A 12,957-nucleotide genomic window follows, 5' to 3' on the forward strand; every position below is an offset into this window, starting at 1 on the left:
CTGCCTGAACAACAATTATAAATTAAAACAACAAAAACCCCAAACCACCAACTCTAGCATTCATAATTTTAAGTCTTCTGGTTTCTACCACATACCGTCCATCCTTTATTTTGCTGTTAAATCTCTCGCTATGAAGTTTATAAGCAACTATCACCCGAACTCTCAATGAGTTGATACGGTCACTCACGATCTCTTAGGTTAGGACTGTAGTCTACACTTTGTGTAAGGGCAGGTGTATGTTCAAAAGGTTCATCAAACTCTGAATGAATCTATACGGTCACCATCTCTTAGGTTAGGACTATAGTCTACACTTTGTGGAAGGGCAGGCGTACTTTCAAAAGGACAAAGCAATAAAGCACAGCCCTGACTGAAGCCCTTGACTGAAGCTCAGCTAGAGTAGTACTGTCTCTCCCCTGGCTCCTGGCTATCAAATAAAGAGCTGTTTTGTTCTGTTTTCCCCCCATAGCAATCCATTTGGTTGGACAGCTGGCAAGCATAGAGCTCTATATATGTACTTATCAAAAAGTGTGGCAATGCATCTTTCTGTATTAGTCTGCAAATGGCTGGAAACCCAGTATAGTCTCCTATTATCTTTGTATTCTTTTCCGTAATGCCTGCATATACCAGGTGACCAATCACACTAAATAAATATAGTTTTAAGATGAGAATATATATCTTTAAAATGAATTTAGATTATTTTTCTTATCTGAATTTAAGCTGGGCATCTGGTATACCAGGAAGTGCTAGAATTCAGGAGGCTGGACAAAGAATTACAAGTTCAAGGCCAGCTTCAGTTACAAAGTGAGAAAATCTTCTCTTTAAAAACAAAAAAACTACCAAATAAGTAAAAATTAAAAATAGGGTAGGGGCTGGGGATTTAGCTCAGTGATAGAGCGCTTACCTAGGAAGCGCAAGGCCCTGGGTTCGGTCCCCAGCTCCGAAAAAAAGAACCAAAAAAAAAAAAAAAGGGGGGGGGGGGGTAAAGGAGCTAGAGAGATGATGGTTCAGTGGTTAAGAGAACTGACTGCTCTTCCAGAGGTCCTGAGTTCAAATCCCAGCAACCACATGGTGGCTCACAACCATCTGTAATGAGATCTGATGACCTCTTCTGGTGTGTCTGAGGACAGCTATAGTGTATTTATATATAATAAATAATAAATCTTTTTTAAAAAGGGAGGGGTGGGGGAGTCAAAAAGAAGGCTCGGCACATAAAGTTGCTTGCTCCAAGACTGACGATCTGAATTCGATCCCTGGGACTCACATGGTAGAACGAACACACACACACACACACACACACACATACACACACACCACACCACACACATACACATACACCACACCACACACACACACACCACACCACACACACACACACACACACACACACACACACACCACACACACACACACCACACACACACACTCACAAACACATACTTTTTAAATTTACTATGGGGCTGAAACAATGGCTTAGAAGTAAAGCATGCTTGCTGTTCAATCGCAGAGAGCAGAGTTTGAATCCCAGCGCCCTGGTCACAACTTACATAATTACATTTTCAAGGAGCCCAATACTCTCTTCTGGCCCCTGTGAGCACCCTCACTCGTGTATACACACTCATACAGACACAAACAAAATAAAGACAAATCTTAGAAAAAAAGGAATAAAAAAAAATTAAGTCTGAATTTATTTTCCATAAAGGAAATTTAAATACCACTCAACCATTTTTAGTAAGAAAAATCACAGCCCTGAAGATATTCACAATAGAAAAACAAGTTAAGGGCACATTAATGAATGATATGCCTGGCAAAATTCCAACTATAACAATTTAATTCCCTATCTATCCCTAACTCGGACCTCTACTGACCAAGTCCTTCTCATTTCCTGCCCTGATATTTCTTCTCAAAGCCGATCAGCTGGTATGAGGCTTCTTCTCACAGTAGAGAACAGATGCTCTATCAAGTTCACACACACATATTACCTTTTCCTAAGCTGTATTCTGCCACAATTCCCAAATAACGATGCATATGTATTAAAAAAAAAAAGGGGGGGGGGCTTGCCAGGTGGCCCAGGAAGTCAGCCCTGACCGCACTGCCTGTGGCCCTCCTGAGCTGGCACTGCCATGCCCACCGAGGACTCCACCTCACTCAATAGGTAACTACCAGTGATAGCATTTTGAAAGTTGAAAAAAAGTAATGCTTTTGGGGGGGAGGGGGAATAGCAATAAGAGATCCGAAAACTGTTGAGAAGGTTTTCTCGAGTTTTACTATAAATATATTCCTGAAAAGGACTATACCTACAGAGCCAGATAGTAAATTTAAAGAAAATGAAGTGTTAAACATGTAAGGCAATATGCTAAGCCTTCCATACTCCATTTGCTTTAAAAAGCATACATTAGTCTTTCTTCACCTTTTATTTTATTGCATGACCAAACTTCTCTAAGTCTCACCTCTTAAGAATTAGCTGCAGGGAAGGGTGTGGAAAAAAAAAAACCATGTGCAACCTAATAAAAACAGCTCAGTTTTAAACTGCTGCCAGACATACGTGTTTTATGAGTAAGACCTCAGATAATCCTTTGATTAAGAAGCTTCTGCATTCTAAATGCACAGGGCTGCCAACATTAGGAACCTCAATCTCCCAGTACACTGACTTCATTCTTTTAGATGCCCACCAAAATCCAATCCCTTTTCTAGGTTCCACTCTCTTCTCTACAGTCTTTTGGAAGGGAAGAGCCAATTAAGATGAGTCAAGATTTGATTCCATCAATTCTCTCTACTAAAATACATCATCTTGATTTCAACAATCATTCATTCAAAACTCCCTTCCAGAGAGCATGGCATCATGGGGTTTGCAAGCACACAGTCAGATGCCAAAGTTCAGAAACAACAACTGCAGCTGGGCAACCCAAAAAGCAACGCAACGGAGGCAGTGGGAGGCAGTGCTTTCTAACGGACAAAACTGTGTGCTGTTTTCTGTCTCTAATGTTCTAAAGTACACAAATAAAGCAGAATGGCTAAATGTAGCTAATTAATAAAAAATTTTCCTTCATATGGTTGTTATTCTGGAATAGTTCTTAATCCAATCTTCTTACTGCTAAAGAATATAAGACATCTTCCTAAGGCATGAGGGACAACAGCTATCTAGAACTTACTCCTTGGACCTAACTATGATGCTAGGTATATGAGCTGAGCCTCAGAAGACAGACAGGACCGGGAATTGCAGGAAGGGAATTTAAGCACTCAAGGCGACAGGAAGTGAGCAAAGAGAGAAGAGCTTGGTACTCTGAGGAGAATAGAAGGTTGGGACAGAGTGATAACCTGGAAATAGAGTATAGCGTATTTCAGTAACTACTTGTGCTTTGCTAGCAAGTGAATAAGCACATCCATTACTTTAGTAATATTAATCTGACATGTCAAAACAGAGTATAGAAGAATAGAGGAAAGGAGGTAAATCACCATGAAACTGAAGTGATACAAAGTTATAAATCCCCCCACTCGGGAGGCAGAGACAGGCAGACCTGAGTTTGAAGGCCAGCCTGGTCTACAGAGCGAGTTTCAGGACAGCCAGAGCTACAGAGAAATAAAACAAAAATTTAAAAAATAAAAATACAAAGCTAGGAGTCTATTAAAATAGTGTAATTACACGGTGAACACTAAAGAAGGAAGCAGGGCTGGAACCACACAGGAGAATTAAATTGCAGTGAAAAGGGCTGGGCACAGGAGGATACAGTGACAAGGTAAGGAATGTAGCAGCATCCTTAGCTATCCAGAGAGTTTAAAGGCAGCCTACACAAGACCTTCTGTAAGAAAATGCAGGGAGGGAGGGAGAGAGGGGGAAGGAGGGAACAAGGAAGGAAGGAAGAAGCAAGGCTTACTGATGCTTGTTTATGCTCCCAGCACTGGACACAGAGAAGGGAAAACTATACATTCTAGGCCAGCCTGAGCTACATAGAAAGACTTTTTTTTTTTTTCTCAAAAAACCAAAGTAGGCTGGCAATAGAGGTCAGTTGATAAAAGTGTTTGCAAACATGAGGACCTGATTTTGATCCCTACACCAACACAAAAGCTGAACAGAGCACTATGGTGCACATGAGTAATTCCAGTGCGGGGCAAAGTGTCGGGGTGACCCATACGGCTTGTTTAGCCAAACAACCTAGTTGAATTGGTGAGCTCCAGGTTCAGTGAGACAGTGTCTCAAAAAACTAAGGTAAAAAGCAAGCAAAGACAACACCCAACATCCACACGTGCACACACAGGAGCATAGACATAAACACAAGCATACACACACACACACACACACACGCGCGCGCACACACACACACACACATACACACACACACACACACACACAGGATAATGGTCCAAACACACATGCACACACATATAAAAACCTTTAGGGTTAAAGTGAACTGACAATCAAGTAAACAGACATTCCAATAACCAGGAGGAAAAAAATCAGATCAAGTTAGTGTTATAGAAGACAGGAAAGCCATGAGCAGCGCCTGAGAGGTTCGGGAGGTGTATACAGATGGCAAGAGCCTCACAAGCAGATAGGTATCTTGGGTCACCTTTAAGACAGTATGAGTTTGGGAGCCAGACCTCAGGTAGGAGAAAGAGTAAAAGAGTGAGCTATGAGAACATGCAAGGTTCATATACAAGGGTCTTCACAGGGCTGGAGGACAGAAAGAACAGTAAGCTGGTGGGAACAAGAGTCAAACCAACAGCTCTCCCTTCTCTCCTTTTAAAGATCAGAAAAACTTGAGAAAAACGCATGAAATATCAAAATTACTCTCTGAAATACATAAACCATATTCTAAGTACAGGATGACCATTCCTAATCCAAAAATTTGAACTCTAAAATACTCCAAAATCTGAAACATGTTGAATGCCAGCATGATGTCACAATGGACAGCACCACATTGACATCATGTGATAAGCCAAAGTTATTAAAAATACTACACCCTCAGACTATGTCTATTCAGTACATATACTATGTATGAAATATAAGCAAAGTTTATGCCAGGACTCTCTACAAATCCACTATATATATTCTAGTATATCAAAACCCAAAACACATCTGGTCTCCAGGATTTCAGAAAAAGGATACCTGTGCTAACAGTTTGCTTCTAGTATAGTCTAAATGTTCATACCCCCTCAAAACCTGTACATGGCTGCCCTAACTCCTACTGTGACAATATTTGGAGGCAGGCCTTTGAAGGTAGCTAGTTAGAAGGGATGATGAGGATGAGACTCTTGTGACAACATTAGAAGATTCTCTCTTTCTCCAGACGGTCTGTGTGAAGGAGAGGAAGAGGGCAGTCACCTGCATCCTCACCAGCCTCACCTGTATGTATCAGACTTCCAGCTTCTAGAACCCTCAGAAAAACAACACTTCTGTGCTCTAAGTCACACAGCCAAGGCATTTCACTATGGCAGCACGTGTAGTCTAGGACAGCTTTTAAGGGGCATGGCTTATTCTTACATAGATTCCCTCATAGCCTACAGTAACAGTTCTTCATTACAGTTTTAGAGATATGTTTGTCATCCCAGTACTCAGGAAGTTGACACAGAAGAGATGTGTTGAGTTTAAGAACAATCTGGATGGACTACAAACTGAATTCAAGGCCAGCCAGAGTGACATAGCAAGACTGTCTCACAATAACAACAAACCCAGGCACGATGGGGTATATACTCAAGAGATAGAGGCAGAGATCAGAAACTGAAGGCCAGATAGGGAGGGAGGGAGGGATGGATAGAGAGATACACACAATCGTGCACGCGTGTGTACACACACACACACACACACACACACACACACACACACACGTACACTGCCAAACATGTATTACAACAGAAAACTGAGCACACTAAAGCTACAGCTCAGAAAATATACTCAGACACAAGCAATAGACTCCAAAGGTACAGGGGACAAATAGAATGCTGACCAGGCTACACTGACAAGTTCTGCAAGAGAAGTCTCTACAAAGCAACCCTTTTGCTTTCCTCTCTAACAAGCACAGTCAATCTAACCCTCAAAGCAACTATAAGGATGAGAAAATGAGTTTGAAATTACTTGAGTGGCATCTGTACTGAGCACTCAACTAAAGAACTTTATCCAATAAAAGAGAATGTCCTCTCTCCACAGCTTGAAGTGGGCCGGTAACAAAACCCTTGCCGAGCAGAATGTCCCTGGTTGCTAGGACTCTACTTAGTCATACACCATCTCCAAACTTCCCTTGGCTACCTAGAGCATATTCTTCATCTACGCTAACTGCACAATCTCCACGCACATATTCAGAATGAGAGAGGATACAAAACATCTGCACGCTAGTCATCACACTTAACTCATCCCTCTGATGAAGACTTACTGGGAACTCATAGTTCAAGTCCTCCAACAACCACCAAAAAAGAGGTGTTTCAAGGGTTTTCACGGGACAGATGCACTGAGAAGCAGGCCTGCTCCCTAAGTACACTTAGATGCTTCTGTCACTACCAAGCCATGTCTGAACTAGTACAAAGCTCCTTGTTCTAAGAAAAACATTAGTACAGTACTTTCTGTCAGATTCCTAAATTATTACTCCTCGTCCAACATGAACAAGCTCCTACACACAGCAAAATCTAGAAAAACAGTGAACAGGGTGAACCTCAACACTGAAATGGCTACTAGGAAGAATGGAGATGCATAGATAATGTTCACATTCCTCGGCAGAAAAAAGACAGGAAGCACCTTAGCTACAACAGAAACACAGACTATCAAATGCTACTTTAGAGGAAAGAAAAGCATAAACTCGATCTGTCACGAGGCCTGGCAAACATTTCCTTTTGACTACACAACAGAGAAAAGCATATGAGCATGTACCTAACGCAAGCATGACTGCTTCAGAACCGAGCTCTAAGGGTCCATGGTACTAAGTCCTACGGCAGGCATCAAGTTCTCGATGTCCTCGGGAAGTATGGACAATTAATTCCAAACATTTTCCTCCTCATATTGGGCCAAGGAAGACCAGAGCCTTCTGAGTAAACTTCTCTGTGAGAGAAGACTTCATCAGCTCAGTCTTCAGCGAAAGCTTTTAGTCTTGCTCCGGACAACACCTTATCTCCTTACTCACTTGCCTTACTAGCTAACTAGGGTGTGCGGGTGCAGGCAAGTCATTCCAGCACTCAGGAAGCATGTGTGAGGTCAGCTGAACTACACAATATGTTCAGAACAGTCTGGGGTTGCACAATAAAACCATGTTCCAAAAGGCTTAAAAAAAAAAAAGAGGAAAAGCTCCATGAACTTCATAAACAGTCTGCTGTATTTATGAAGCCTGGAAATTCTCCATTTTCATCATGTGCTAGAAAAGCTCATCATTCAGATTAAACTTACTGTTTATGACAATTATTGTTAAAGGTTTTGAAATATTCCTATTAAGAGTAAGTCTCAGTGAAACTTCCAGAATGCAAAAATATTTTAGGCCTGAAAATAAAATACTTAAAAAATTTTGCAATTAGGGATACATTTTACAAGAACGACTTTTCTGGGTGATAAACCAATTAAAAATTAATAAACAAAAGATAAAACAAAAAACTTCAAAGAACTGCTAATACACATAAATGATGTCATTTCCTTTAAGAATAGGAAATGACTGATCTGCTTAAATTCTACTTAATTCAAAGCCTGTGGATAAGACCAGAGTGGCAGCCAGTAATTCAAAGCCCATCATTGTTATTCAGGGAGACTGACCGCATTTTCCTAAGATAAACAAGGAGAAAATAGGTAACACAGCCTATTCTTAACCTACCATGTTAGTTCCTAGTCATCTTAAAATTCCACATCACAGCCACATCGAACCCCAGGCTCCCTTTCCCTGCAGGAAATCATGCCATGCAGAGCAGACAAGAAAGGCTGCAGTTACCAAAAACAAAATGAGACAGCATGAAGCAAGCTGCAGAGGTGCAAGGCCACAATAGCTACATCAGCTTACCATAGATCTCGGATCTACTCTCCTCTGAACTAGACTTTGTCTTCTTGGAGGAGCTATCTGCACAAGAGCGGGAGAAAAGGAGAGATATAGAAAATATGGAGACCAATGTAAGGGGGAAATTTCATGGGGATAAAAGAACGAGTCATGATCAAGTTAAATCGTGCAAACATGAAGTATGAACATCACAGATGACAGCATTTAGAACAGTCATGAACAGCACAGGTAATGAATGACATATTTACAGATTATGGAAGAAAAGAGTGCAATAAAAATACAAACAAAACAACAGGTGAATGGTCTACACATTGTATCATCTGATAACTGTAGAGATGAAGACAGCACTGAAAGCTACCCTCGGCTCCTCCAGAAGGGTGCGGTCCCTGTGGAAATGGGCATGTCACACACAAGCATACAGAATATATCTTACAAAACTAATAAGACTATTGCAGTGAAACTTGTGGCCATCACTAAAGACAATAACTAGCTATAGAAATAACTAAGAACCTCTGGCCCAGGGCCTGGATCCTGGGTATCAGAAGTGCAGCACTCTCTCTTCAGGAGGACCTGTGACATGTTACTGCTCCCACCACATCCAAAGCCATCTATCTAATCTATTAATTTCTTTTTTTTTTTTCTTTTTTCCGGAGCTGGGGACCGAACCCAGGGCCTTGCTCTACCACTGAGCTAAATCCCCAACCCCCTATTAATTTCTTTGTCACAATACAAGATGCAAAGAAAATTATTCATTGCTTACTTCCTAGTTTTTCTTCTTAAATGCCCAAAATACTTGTTCGAAATTAAAATAAAACTATTCTAAAAGTATGAAATATTTCAATTATTCACAGAAAAATATTCTATTAAATATTTAAAATTACATTTCTAAGTAAAAATGTCTTTAAGAGGGTTGGGGATTTAGCTCAGTGGTAGAGCGCTTGCCTAGCAAGCGCAAGGCCCTGGGTTTGGTCCCCAGCTCCGAAAAAAAGAAAAAAAAGAAAAAAATGTCTTTAAGAGATGTAGTTATCTATCTCAGATTAGTGTGTTGTTTATTTTTTGTCACAGGGACACACAACTAAACAAAATAATACTTGCTCAAAGAATATACATAAATATCTTTAAAAAAAAAACCTAGGGGTTGGGGATTTGGCTCAGTGGTAGAGCACTTGCCTAGCAAGCGCAAGGCCCTGGGTTTGGTCCCCAGCTCCGGAAAAAAAGAAGAAAAAAAAAAAAAACAAAAAAACCCTAGAATGCACAATCTACAAAGCAAACAGTGAGATTACATGGGGAAAGGAAAAGGCAGCAGAATTCAATCTTGTGCACAAAATTAAGAATATAAATTGTATCTGCCGACATGCAAATCCTCAAGAAAATCAGCATAATGGAGGCTGAGACCAGCGAGTTCAGAGTACTTGACTGAAGAAAGGGAAGGATCTCTGCTAACCACTGTGGCACATGCCTAGAATCCCAGCACTTGAGGAGCTGAAACAGGAGGATCATAAACTTAAGGTCAGCCTGAGCTACAGAGGAAAACTCTGTCTTGTACTCTCTTTTTTTTTTTTTTAAAGGAGGTGGGTAGGGAAGACGAGATAGTGGATTTATATTCATTTTTTATTCAAAATGCAGTAATCATAAATTTTTTGAGTTGCACTGCAGCTAATCAATTCCCAATCACAGCTGAGTTTTAAGTGAATACAGAAGTTCCCAATGGTCAATATCCTTCATTTAATGACACACTAGTACTTGTACCATGATTCATCCTGATCCTAAGACCTCAGTGTACCCTCACTCTCCAGTCAGGGCATCTCTATTTCTCCGATTCTCACCAGTCCTACAGAAATGGCTCAGGGATGTGTTAAGTATGCACTCCTTCCTGCTGACTCTGGCAATACTGTACAACCGCAAGGTATGAGAGGGGAAGGGATAACCTGGGGGTGTCTCAAGTCACATCAGTCCTATGAGTCAGACATCCTTAAAAGAACAAGAGAATTTTACCTGTGGGGTCAAAATCATGTGATGTGCTGCGTTCGACTTTCTGTTTCTTATCTGTTGGTGACTCTCGGTTCAAAATACTTCCATGCCTAAGTTAAAACAATCAAATATTTACTATTAAAAATCATAACAATAAAACCTCATATAAAAATCACACCAATGAACCTGTTTACATTGATGTGTGTGTGTGTGTGTGTGTGTGTGTGTGTGCACATCTGTGTGTGTAGGTACCCATGAAGGTCAGACAGTATAAAGCCCCTTGCAATCAGTGTTACAGGAGACAGTGAGCTGTCCACATGTGTGCCATGGAGAACAAACTCTGGCCCTCTGCAAGAGCAGCAAACGCTCCTAACTACTGCGCCGTCTCTCCAGGAACCAACCAGACAAACAAAAACAAAAAAGGAAATAGGTTTGTTTTCCATAACATAACCCTCTATTTTTTTCAGAGTTCTAAAATTCAACTTATGCCATATATACTATGCAATCTATGTTCTTGGTTATAAAAGGGCATCAAGCAGTAAAAGTAGTATTCAATAATAAAGTTAATTTTATTCTTAAAAACAGCTGCCCATAGTTTACTGATTTTTATAGTTCTATCTAATAAGACAACAGTGCCCCAAAGAATTCAACATACTCCCTAACATTATATACACTATAGTCAAACTGAAATCATTACAGAAATATAACATATATAAAAACAAACCTAGGTAGGCAAGACTCGCCTTCATAGGGTTGAAGCCTTAGCCAGACACCTCTGGGCCCAAAATGATACCAGAATTATTGTTTTCACTAAGATTTAACGAATCGCAAGCATCAGATGATGGCTGGGCAATTAAAAAGCAAGAATAAGCTGTGATGCACACACTTGTAGCTAACTGAAGGTTAGAATTATTAGGAATGGTATCTTAGCATTCTAAATAACATTTATAATAATTAAGGAGAGAGAACAACAGATGCTAAGACACGAGTGCTAGGGACTCTCAGAATGTTGTGTGACAGACACAGGTACAAAAAAAAACTAAATACTTTCTATATTTTTTTCTTTACTGTCTTAAAATAACTAAGACTAAATCCACACAAAGTTCATTTAAAGGAGACAACAGGCAGTCACGTGACAACACATACCCAAACTAACAACCCATTTGCACCTCCCCAAGCAACTCACAATTCAAAACAGTCACAGATTTTAAAATTAAATTTCTTCATAGGGAGTGACCTTAAAGTGTCAATTTGAATAAACTTTTTAAATGCTTACATTAAAAACACTGAAAATATTATCAAAACAAGGTTGTCTTCCAGAAAAAATATGCAACACCTGTTGTATTTGAAATCTGTGAAGCATTATGAAAGTTTGTACTACTTAAATCCACACTCTCAAAAACCACAAAAATCCCCATAATTTCAAAGGAATGCTTCTAATTAAAGTTTAACGCCAACTTCCGTATAAAAGCAACCGAACAACTTACCTTATAGGTTTTTTGAGGGGAAACCTGAAACAAAGGAAAACAAAAACAGATATTTGTATTAATTTAACTTGTAAAGATTCTGTTACTACAGCTACTGACTGTGCTAAGCCAGAAGGCACCACAGTCTACGGCTGACTTTCCCAAAGCAAGACAACAACGGGGTCAGAGGTCCTGCTATGTTCTTCAAAGCTCACTCTCATTTATTTTTAGCTTTCATAACAGAAACTCTGGAAAAAAATACCTTCAGAGTAAATGCCAGCTACTAAAAATATGTTCCTCAAGTAGAAAACAAAGTGTACGTTTTGCTTTGCTTTGTCCTTCTGGGGTTCCCTGGTGTTGTCCCCATGTTGTCCCTTTTTAAGTATCGTAGCTGGTCATGGTGACAGAAGCCCTCCTTTAGCTTGGGAGGCAGAGCCAGGAAGCGTCCAAGTACAAGGCTAGTGTGGACCATGAAACAAGTCCTGGGACAGCCTGGGCTACAGAGTTTTCCTTAAGAAAAGGGAGTGGGAGGAAGGATTTGATTTTTCTGTTTGGTGTTTATTTGCAAGTAGAGGGAGCTGAGACAAGGGTCTCCTTACAGAACCAGGTTATCCTCAAAGCCATGATTCTTCTGCTTTGACCTCCATGATGCTGGGATAAAGGTCTACATGACCACCCCTAGCCAGAGAGGCTTCTTGGTGAGAATTAGATGCTACATAAATAACTGAAATCCGTTTACCATGGAGGCAGTTTGACTGCCAAATAAACCCTAATAGACAAGTGGAATTACAAATTCACTTTAACTCTTATTTATATCAAACTGAAACACAGAAAAGGCCAAAGCATCTACAAGCCTGTAATAAGGGACGGTATGATTCCATGGGAGACAGTGGCAAGTGGGAAGGGGTCTGTTCTAGAGAACAGGAGATGCCAAAAGACAGCCCAGGAGTGATGGTCCTATGTCGCCTGACAGACTGGCAGAGACAGACTCTGAACGGACTGCCTGCTAAGGACAAGGCCTTCAGTCCATCAACCGAAAGAAACCCTTTAGTTCTTTGAGCTACAGAGCCCCAGAAGAACAAAAGAAACCAAAATGTGCCCGTTGTTCGCCTATCAACCACAGTCACCCCAAGCAATGCTCTGACTGTCGGATCTGCAGCATTCGGCGGACTCTGGCAAAGAATTCTAGAACTTTCCAGCGGCATGACTGTTAAGATTTCTGGGTTGTTTTCTCTTACAAGAAAATGGGAATGATGGAAGGGGCAGAAATGAAGGGAGGAGCAAAAGGGCAAGGACAACGCAGGGTGATATCACCATCGCTTACTTACAGTCACAAAGCACAGAAGAGACTCGCGCGTTCTTTCACATTTCTTTAAATGATTCATTTTCAGTTTATGTGCATTGCTGTTTTGCCTGCATGTATGTCTGTGTGAATGTGTCAGATCCACTGGAACTGGAGTTACAGACAACGGCAAGCTGCCACGTGGGTGCTGGGAATTGAGCCCAGGTCCTCTGGAAGAGCAGCCAGCACTCAAACACTGAGCCATCTCTCTGGCTCCAAA

General features: G+C 40.7%; 1 protein-coding gene across 3 annotated transcripts in view; it reads right to left on the reverse strand.

Moving 5' to 3' along the window:
* Arhgef12 (Rho guanine nucleotide exchange factor 12) overlaps positions 1 to 12,957 on the reverse strand; it is a 126,112-nt gene that overhangs the window by 60,972 nt on the left and 52,183 nt on the right. For 2 of the 3 annotated variants that reach the window (NM_001013246.2, XM_063265873.1), the window contains exons 2-4: positions 11,417 to 11,440; positions 9,954 to 10,039; positions 7,965 to 8,021 (exon numbers count right to left, since the gene is read on the reverse strand). In NM_001013246.2, the coding sequence (NP_001013264.2) occupies positions 7,965 to 8,021; positions 9,954 to 10,039; positions 11,417 to 11,440 (167 nt within the window). The remainder of the gene's footprint in view (positions 1 to 7,964; positions 8,022 to 9,953; positions 10,040 to 11,416; positions 11,441 to 12,957) is intronic. The other variant, XM_039081856.2, reaches the window with a different exon arrangement.

The sequence above is a fragment of the Rattus norvegicus genome, chromosome 8, assembly GCF_036323735.1.
Source record: "Rattus norvegicus strain BN/NHsdMcwi chromosome 8, GRCr8, whole genome shotgun sequence".
In the NCBI taxonomy this organism is placed as follows: Eukaryota; Metazoa; Chordata; class Mammalia; order Rodentia; family Muridae; genus Rattus; species Rattus norvegicus.